Source organism: Hoplias malabaricus, chromosome 7, assembly GCF_029633855.1.
Source record: "Hoplias malabaricus isolate fHopMal1 chromosome 7, fHopMal1.hap1, whole genome shotgun sequence".
In the NCBI taxonomy this organism is placed as follows: Eukaryota; Metazoa; Chordata; class Actinopteri; order Characiformes; family Erythrinidae; genus Hoplias; species Hoplias malabaricus.
Genome location: NC_089806.1, coordinates 11,887,578 through 11,897,919, shown reverse-complemented (window position 1 = coordinate 11,897,919; position 10,342 = coordinate 11,887,578). Strand labels below are relative to the sequence as shown.

The 10,342-nt window shown below is 38.3% G+C and overlaps 1 protein-coding gene across 1 annotated transcript; it reads right to left on the bottom strand.

Moving 5' to 3' along the window:
• Positions 1 to 1,359: 1,359 nt before the first annotated feature.
• On the bottom strand, positions 1,360 to 8,698 carry slc35f6 (solute carrier family 35 member F6). The gene is made up of 6 exons (XM_066677355.1): positions 8,506 to 8,698; positions 4,431 to 4,503; positions 4,004 to 4,175; positions 3,370 to 3,582; positions 2,781 to 2,891; positions 1,360 to 2,587 (listed from the first exon to the last, which is right to left on the bottom strand). Exons 1-6 carry the CDS (start codon positions 8,580 to 8,582, stop codon positions 2,127 to 2,129), a joined length of 1,107 nt encoding a protein of 368 aa, XP_066533452.1. The 5' UTR covers positions 8,583 to 8,698; the 3' UTR covers positions 1,360 to 2,126.
• Positions 8,699 to 10,342: the final 1,644 nt, after the last annotated feature.

Here is a 10,342-nt window from a genome sequence, read left to right as displayed (position 1 = left end):
TACTATCAAATACACTGTACCCGTATCACGGATGGACCTGTACTACCAAATATACTGTACCCATATTACTGATAGACATTTATTACCAAATATACTGTACCCGTATTACTGATAAAGGGGACTAATGGACCTATACTAGTTTCACCAATATACCTGTTTTACTGATATACTACTTTAATTATACTAATATCCTCTGCTTCTTATAGACATATACCAGTGTCATTATACTATCAGACATAGCAGTGCCACTAGAGTTTTTAAACAGTGTCCACTAACTGTCCATTCTGTTAGACACTCCTACCTTGTTGGTCCACTTTGTAGATGTTAAGTCATCTGTTGCTGCACAGTTTGTGTTGGTAGTCCTGTAATCCTTCATTGGTTGACACAGGTTTGTGGACTATTCCCTGTACTGCAGTGACAATGAGGGATTTAAACCTGATGTGTCTGATCCATTTTTATCACAGCACACACTAGCTTATCACAATCAGGATAGTGTCACTGAAAAATGATCCATCAGTCAAAACATACCTGCCCTGTAGTACTGACCTTAGAACTACAAAGTGCTAGAAGAATTGCAGTTGTAATTGCGTAGCAAACAAAATGTAAATTAATCTTGACCTCAGTAAATGATATACATTTCAGTCTGATCCCGGATACCATGTGTAAAATACACAACATAATATTAAACATTGTTTGGCAAATCAGCATTGTTTGCTATTAGTAATAAATGCACATCTAATACTCAGTATATACAAATATTTTAAAAATCATTTCCAAATATTTCAGATAGTTCTAAAGGCAGGCACTTCAAATTTGTTTTATAATAATTATATAGAATGATTTTATAATGATAAATCGTGAATATGTTTTACATCCAATTTACTAGCAAAATTATAAGATTTTTTTTTTTTTTTTTTTTTTTAAATAAACACAACTGAGGACACTATTCTTTATATTCTGCACAGTTGAGGACATGTTTAAGCCACTGTCACTGACATGAGCAACCCTCTGAGGCAGTAGATTAGATTGCAGTTCTGTCTGCAGTAAGAGCTGGGAATGGCAGATCACTAATTAACAACATGTAAGAGGCCCAGAGGACTCCAGAGACAGTATATTAGAGAAAAACTCCACTGCTATTGACAGTGCTTGAATAAAAATGTGAAGTATGATGGTTCCTCAAAATTGTTGACAAGAAAGCTTTGAGTTTGTGTTCAACCTTTCAGACGTATACCACAGCAGTCATTATATAGTTTCTTTAATGTTCTAATAACCACTTTCCCTTTCAGGACATTCTCCTGCTTCATACATGCAATTCATATTTACACACATGCACAAGTGAAAATCTAAGAGTTTATTTAATTAAAACAGATACCTTTTACTCAACTTATAATTACATTACACTTTTTGTCCTGAAAATGCCCAGTTCATTAGGGACAAATACATGAAAACAATTTATACTACATAAAAAATTATAATAAATCAACACAAAGTACAGAGAACTCAGATATTGACTATGATCAACTGCTTACCCTCTTTTTATTACCCAGAATTCAACACTACAGTATAACACACAGACCAGTCAATGGAGTACCATTCATAGCTGTGCAAAATTAAAACTAAATTTACAATTGATAATCACAATACAACATAGGCAGCATACATATTGGCAAAAACTGCACAAAATGCAGTATTATATTAAAATGTATTGAACATAGCATATCAAATACTTTGGCCATCTACAAATGTTTGTTAACAAATTAAACTGTGTATGCTTTCCCTTCTTCCTTAACAGCTGGAAGACCTGAAGAGTAGTAAAGTATACTTCAAGGCTTCAAGAAGGTTCAACCCATGTTTTCCCGTATTGTCACTAGGGTGATTCTGTGAAAACAATATATTACTGAATATGACAAATTGATATAGACCAACAAATAGGTCAAAAGTGTTTGCTGGATGTTCAGGGAGTCGACATCTATCCAGTCACTTCAGTCCGCTGTTCAACTAGACAGAGAACAAAGAGCTGAGTCAAGGTATCCAGACACGATACCTGAATACACATGACACAAAGTTCAGAGTCCAGCTGTGCTGTCAGTTTTGTTTACTGCTCATCACTTGCTTTATTCTGCAGCTTAGTTCTCTTCCAACAGTCGCTCTCTTTCGGCTGTGTCGCCCGTCTCTACGTTGTACTCTCCGGCCCAGCAAGGCAGCTTGGCCATCAAGGGTTTATGGAGTCCATTATAGAGCGCTGTGCCTATAAGCAGGATGATAAAGCCCAGGATCTGCAGGCCATGGAACGTCTCCCAGCCCAGAGCCAAACTCACCACCCAAATGACCAGCGTACGCAGGCTGTCCAGCACCATCCGTGTGGTAGCGCTAATCTCTTTGGTGACGCTGATGCCAGCAAAATTAAAGAAAGCAATGCTCACTGTATTACCCAGCAGAGCCAGCAAAATGAGTGGCTTGTGGCCGATCTGGCAGAAAGCATCCAGTGCATCTTCCAAAACGTGCCGTGGGTTGTTGGCGAAACTGCCCACCGGGATGTAGAACATTGGGATTAGGAGGAGGGAGAGGATGACAAAACCGAAAAATCCTGAGACAGACAAAAAACAAGAATCCTGTCAAGCAATTTTTATGACAAAACATGCTGACTTGCCGTGGTGTTAGGAATGAGGAAGAGACTGGACCTTAGAGCTAGTTCATGAGTAAATTACTTTTGAAAACAAGATGATTTAATACAACAAATTAAGCCAGTAAATAAAGAGTGGATAATTAAAGAGAGTTACCCTCAGTTCCCACTGCTTTCAAAGGATGAACATTGTGCTTATAAACAAACTTCTCCTCCAGCACCATTTGTACAGAGACAATGATCTGAGCCATGATAATCAGAAGGTCTCCTGCAAAACAAAGACCAATGTATCAATAAATGCAAACAATCAAAAACAACCTTCACATTCAAAAATATCTTGAATCCACGATAAAAATCCTACAACACAAAAATTAAAATCCATCCATCCATCCATCCATTATCTGTAACCCTTATCCAATTTTTAGGGTCCAGAGCCTACCTGGAATCATCGGGCGCAAGGCGGGAATACACCCTGGAGGAGACGCCAGTCCTTCACAGGGCAACACAGACACACACACACATTCACTCACACACTCACACCTACGGACACTTTCGAGTCGCCAATCCACCTGCAACGTGTGTTTTTGGACTGTGGGAGGAAACCCACGCGGACACGGGGAGAACACACCAACTCCTCACAGACAGTCACCCGGAGCTGGAATCGAACCCACAACCTCCAGGCCCCTGGAGCTGTGTGACAAAATTAAAATCTATTATAATATATATTAAAAAAAACACAACGTTACCTGTGATAACGTCACTTAGTTTGTGTTCATCTCCACTGCCACTGACAAAATCTGCAAGTCCCACCACCACCAGACCCAAGATGGTGATTAATATCCCAATCCACTGGCTAGGTAACAGCCGGCGGCCCAAGAAGGCCACAGACAAGAGGCCAGTAAAGATTATCACAGCTCCTCGCAGCATCTGGAAACTGGAGGCACTAGTCATGTTCAGAGCTGGAAAATGGAGGGGGATGGAGGGGGGAAAAACACATATCGGCAAAGAAGGGTGTGAGAAATCAGAAGCATCAACAACAGAGGAATAAGCACATTTACCGTTCATTTTACAGTGGTTACTGATTTTTTTAATGGCAATGTTACTGGATAACAAAAAAAGTAAAGCAAAACCAAATATAGTTTTAGTTTTGGCAGAAAATTCATTCACCAAAGAATCTGCTGATTTTCAGACATAACAACATGGGTAAAATGTGCTGTGAAAAACAATATACATTATAGCATAATAAAACATACATTGTGTGAGATGTATAAAACAGAAAGAAGTGAAACCATTTACTCAGCAGTGATTTGTGAATAATAAACACATGACTACATATGACTCACGGTGTTTGCTGTGATCTCGTGGGTGCCATCTACTTACCAACATACATGATTGAGGTTCCAGCCATGTCACAGATGGCAGGAGGGAGAAAAAGGAGAGGGCTGAAACTCTGGCCTGGGTCCACGGTGGGCTCAGGTCTGCGGCGGTCATGACAGAGAAGGATATAGAAAGCTGCCAGGCAGCTCAGCTCCCCCAAAAACATGCACACAGCCTAAAGGAAGAGCAGAGCAGAGGAGAGGAGAGAAAGAGTGAATGGACAGTGGATAAAAGGGAATAGACAGACAAGTTGTGTGTGTGTGTGAAAAAAAAAAGTTAGAATAAAAAAAAAAGGAACAGAAAGAGAGTAAAAGGACACAGATGAGTCAGCTGTGTTCATTCTGATGAATCTGAAATGTCAAGCTCACTGCTGAGCAGAGTCCAGAAGGGACCTAACTGACAGAAGAAATATCCAAACAGTAAAAACTACCTGCAGAAAGGGGTGGGAGAAGGGACGTTCAGTGTTATCTGTGCAGCCACGAGCAGAAAACAAGTCAGCCCATCTGAAAGATACAGAAAATAGCATCATTAATGAATGCACTAATGTTTTGTTTCTACCCAAACCTGTGTCTTTCTAGACACATCCCCTGACAAACATTATGGAACCACCACATTTAGGGACGTTCATCCAGAATTTTAATTTGGTAGTGATTAAACACATCACAGAAGTGACACAACATGTATGTTTTTGTTTAACAGCTGAAACAGACTGCATTACATTATTTGAATTAATTACTTTTTATTCGCCCAAATCAAATAATGAATAACTGAATGTTGAGGAAAATGTTATTGAAAGTAATTTGTTTTTTTATTTGCTAGTTTTTCCATTTTATGGTATGGGTCAAGTATAGACAAATGGACAAATTCTAAAGAGGAAAGCATGTGGGTAGACCAAAGAGGAAAACAGAAAATATACAACAAAATAAATCATGATGCTTTAACGTTTGATTGGTGCCCCTCTAACAAAACATATAAGCTAAAGATGCTAAAGCTAAACTGCCTGAAGAAACCACTCAAAAAAGATATGAGGTTGTATACTTGGGTAAAGTACCAGGGGATCTAAATAATCAGGGGGAAAAAATAAATTACTTATAACTTATTCATATACTTTGAGGTATATTTCAGGAAGCCAGAACGTTAAAAAAAATAAACAAAAATGAGATGAACATCCTGTGTAGTGATATCATTTTTTTCCCAACAGCTAAGTCATAATATATAATGCTTTTTCATAAAGTTTCCAGATATTCATTAGTTAAATCTACTTTCCCATGTAGTCATTAGTCGACATATAAATAGTCCATCAATATAAATTAGGATAAAACTGAACATATATATATATATATATATATATATATATATATATATATATTATTTTTTTTAAAGTAATAAATATTGGATAATTTAAAGTTAAAATAGTAAAATAGCATAAGGAACCTGTTTAAAAAAAAAAAAAAAAAAACATAAAAGGGAACATAAACAAGCTAAATAAGAAAACTGCCCATTAATGAACTAACAGAGCGTACCAACAGAGGAATGAGTGACTATCAGCAGGATAAAGCTGACACACTGATACAATCAAACTCTAGGCTCAAACAAAGCATGATGTTACTTTGACTTAGCAATATACTTCTTTCCACTTAGAAATTTCAGTAGGGGGGACTTTAACCCTCACTCATCCACAGTCTAAATGATCAGCGCTCCAAGTGATTAATCATCCTCATTCTTTTGTCCCTTATGGGCTGTTAGGGGTAGAGTAGTGTTAATAAGTGACATGACCCTGTATACTGTCTAGCCTCTCATTTAGTACCGTTCTGCAGAGGCATGATTGACAAGTAGTTTCAGCCAAAGTGTGTGTGTGTGTGTGTGGGGGGGGGGGGGGGGGGGGTACACAAGGAGGTAGCGTAGATGCATCCACAAACATTATTGAATTTATATTTGAATAATTGTGTAAAAAATGAATATCACATTCCCATTCCTTTAACATGTGGTATCAGTATACAGTATATTTTCTAGATTATGTCACACTGTCTTGTTCTTAGAAGTAGGATGCATAGTGTAGTTGACCAAGTTCTCCATCTGATCAAAGTCTGTACATAGGGATAAGAGGTTGTGGGAGTTTTGGTCTGATGCAGACACATCTGATACCGAAGCCTATAGAGAGCATTTGTAAAAGAAACTGATACCAGAGAAATGTAACCCTTATTTACAGAGGGTGCATTAAAAAGGAATTAATACTGACATTTAATTACAGCAGACCAGTGATGCCTATAGTCTCTGCTCTTCTGGAGCACAATGAATATGTCGTCAAATAATCAAATATGGGTTTGAAATATCAGTTAAATCTAATCAACAGCTGAATGCCACAACAGCAATGTTTCCTGAACTTTCACTTCAGCTTCAGAAGTAGCCCCCTGCAACAGTTCCGTAAGAAAGATCCTTTTTACTGACTACACTGAAAACATCATACTTCATGTTTCCAAAGTGAATACATATAACTCAAGTGGCAACTATAATATGTCATAGCTGACAACCAGTAACAGCGAGATCACTGTTCTCGTACGATTACAGCATCAGATATCACCTCCACCACTGTCTACTTCAGAGATAATGTTCCTTCCTGTGTCATTGATCAGACTTGTTCACGCTGTCAGAAGGACCAAGCAACAGAGAATGAAATCTGATGCAGCAGTTAACGATGATCACTTTATTAATCCCAGAGGGAAATTCAAGATCATGAGAGTATGATTCTGCTTATGTCATGGTCACATGAGTCCCTCGATCAAAGAAGACCACACTGCACTGTCAGCAGCTCCTGAATTGATTCAGCAAACTCTGACATACAACTGCATGAGTTAAAGACACAGAGAACATGAGATCAGCACTGCCTAAATATGTCAGCGTGTAATGATGTAAGTTAATGTGCCTCACATGGAGCAGTAGGAATAAAATAAGATCTCGTGCCTTCTGCCTGAAACATTTAAATGCTTAAAGTCCTCTTCCAATCATCAGTCAGACCCCTTAAAATCTCATTTATGTTCATCAAAATTTAATTTGGAAGTAATTGCCAAGAAAACAAAATCTCCTTGAACCTTTAAAGTGGCTTAGATGAACTCTACAGCTTCACAGTGATTTCGTTTGTGCAGATCTATGAAAATTCAATTAGCCTCTGCCTCTATCTCCACTTATCTCACTACTTCCCTGCAGGTTAATACACCAGGATTGGTTTCTTAGTTTTATGACAAAAGAAACCATGGTTTTCTGAACTTGTATAAGACTTTCTGTAGAACGCTGCCGTTTTGAAGAGAAGTTGAGTTGCTTATTTCACTTATGATACGTCTTCTAACTCATAAACCACACAACACAGACATTAAAAATAAGGGATATATAGAAAGCTATAACCTTTTGGCCATTGATAAGAAAAGAAATGTGCTTAGGGTTTAAACTTACTTGGCAGTTACTGATTATGGTTTTTAAGTGTAGTTTTCACTTAAACGTTTCTCTTAAAATATTTTAAACAGCTGAACTAATGAAAAGATAGAACTTAATATTAATATTTTTCTAATATGTCCTTTACAAGTAAATTATCTATTTATTTTTGTAGGAACAAACGTTCGTTAGGCTTTATTCCTCTTTTGTTGGGATGCTTGTGTTCTAAAGTGAAATATTCCAAAGTAAGAGGTGACAGGAAAGCAGTTCAGCTGTTAAACAGCATACATTAATATCTAGAAGTATTTAGAATGTAAATATGAATAAATAAAAGGAAAAGCTGGAACAAATACATTTTTTCATGGTTATAATAACCGGCTGTAAATTCATACATTCATTCATTCTGTAAGCGCTTATCCAGTTCAGGGTCGCGGTGGGTCCAGAGCCTACCTGGAATCATTGGGCGCAAGGCAGGATTACACCCTGGAGGGGGCGCCAGTCCTTCACAGGGCAACACAGACACACATTCACTCACACTTTTGAGTCACGTGTGTTTTTGGACTGTGGGAGGAAACCCGAGCACCCGGAGGAAACCCACGCGGACACGGGGAGAACACACCATACTCCTCACAGACAGTCACCCAGAGCGGGAATCGAACCCACAACCTCCAGGTCCCTGGAGCTGTGTGACTGCGACACCACCTGCTGCACCACCGTGCCGCCCCAGGCTGTAAATGCTGATTTAAATATTTGTGCTTTAGCAAATTGTTCTATATAGCACCAGTTACTGTAAGAACTCATGGAACATAGAAACATTTCTTGCCATTACTATAAAGGACTAACAAGTAACAAAATCAACCACTTAAAAGCTTCTCTAGGAAGTATAAATATGCCTGAAATATACTTTACGAACATGTCAAGTGAGTAAACAGACCTGGCTGTCTGTAACAACCTCAGCAAACCAGAGTCACACTGAAAAAAAAAATCATGAACAACAACAACACACCAAGCTCCAGGTAAACAAAAAGGGTGGACCCCAGCCCTGAAGCGGGTGTTGAATTGTATACAGCTGAACTCACTTTGCAGAGAGAGTGTTGATGGAGCCTGTGGTGAGCATTAAACCCGCCAGAAATAGCTGGTATTTTGTCCAGGCCATGGCGAAGCTGCTGAAGAAGGAGAAGAAGGAAAGGGTAGAGAGCACACAAACTTGAGCCACCGCACTTTTAGTTGCTCACTGTTGTCGGCTGCCTCTGTGCTCAAAGCTGATTGGAGGAAAACGCCTTCACACGTCACATGACTCAAAGATCAGCTGACGCGTCACCGGACGCGTCAGCTGGGTTCCACTACACACAGGCCGCGTTCCAATTCGTACGTTCAGGGCTATACGTTCTCTGTTCTTCAAAGGTAGAACGTACCGTAACCTGTATGTATTTTGTGTATTACAATGGGCACATGTTCTAGATGTACTATGGACTTTTAGCCATGCTGTATTTGTATTCAGCACACTAACTAGTGCCCAAGGCTGAATCACAAATATTGCCCTATTCCCTGTGTAGTGCACAATGTGTGCCTTCGGGTTCAAACAATGCTTAATATGCGGAATGTTTTAATATGTGAAAATTAGGGAGCAAACATTCAGTTTTAAGTCCTATACAGTGCACACTCTTGAAACAAAATTTAAAATTCTCATTTTAGATAGGACGCTGTTGTCCTACTTAGAGCAGGGTAGTGTCCTACTTACAACTGATTCTATAAGCAGCCAAGTTACCTCATTAACATTGTATACCTCCTAATCAGTAAGCACTGTATAGAGTTTTAGTTAGAACAATTTCCTATACTCTAGATAACACAGTCTAGAACACATTTTCTGAGCATTTCAGTTAGCACACTGGTTTTATATTTAGAACAATGCAGTTATAGCTACAACATATTGGCCTATACGCCAGAAAAAATTTGACCTGTTCTACACATTCTATTTATTTATTTGTTTATTTATTTATTTATTGATCTATTTGGGTTGAAATTATGACTAAAAAGCAATAAAGTGTAGTTACAGCATTTTTAGAAAATGATTATTTAAATTTAGAACACTATAGTTAGAACGGATTATGTTCCATGCACTGAACATTTGTTCTAGTTTTAAAAAGTTTCTGCAGTTTCTACGCTCTTGCTAAATATTCCAATAAAAAAAAAGTTTTTTTTCAAGTTACAAACTATGGAGCCCTGGAGGGGATGTGGGTAAGAAAAAAGAATTTGAGTGATCAAATTGGTAATTTGTGCGCACGGTTTAACCCATTTGAGCGAACAAATTAGTTAATTAAATTTTTAAAATTAATTTATTAATTTACTTCCTACATGTATTATTCCTTGCTTATTTAAACATTTATTTCTTAACTGGTTTATTTGTTGTTTATTTGAAGGTTGTTTCGGTTTGTTTCTAACTAAGCCTACATACTGTTCTTTATTTATATAAGTGCGAGTTTAATGTCTCTGTCCAGGGAGGCTGATGCACAGCTATTAGCCTAACCAACCTGCACAGGAATTATGTAAAATATTTATGGCTCCTAAGTTATAAACAGGACAATTGTGTGCAATGTAGGGCTCTGGAATTTGATCCAATGCAAATTATTATTCTATGTTGGCGTCGTTGTGTTTAAATGACAGCTATGAGCTTCTAGTGCTCAGCCAAAAAGATGATGCACGCCTTTTACTTCAACACAGCCATATATTTCTTTTTTTTTTTCATTTCATTATCTGTAAGAGCTTATCCAGTTCAGGGTCTCTGTGGGCCCAGAGTCTACCTGGAATTATTGGGCGTAAGGCAGGAATACATCCTGGAGGGGGCGCCAGTCCTTCACAGGGCAACACACACACTCACACATTCACTCACACACTAACTCCTACACCTACAGACAC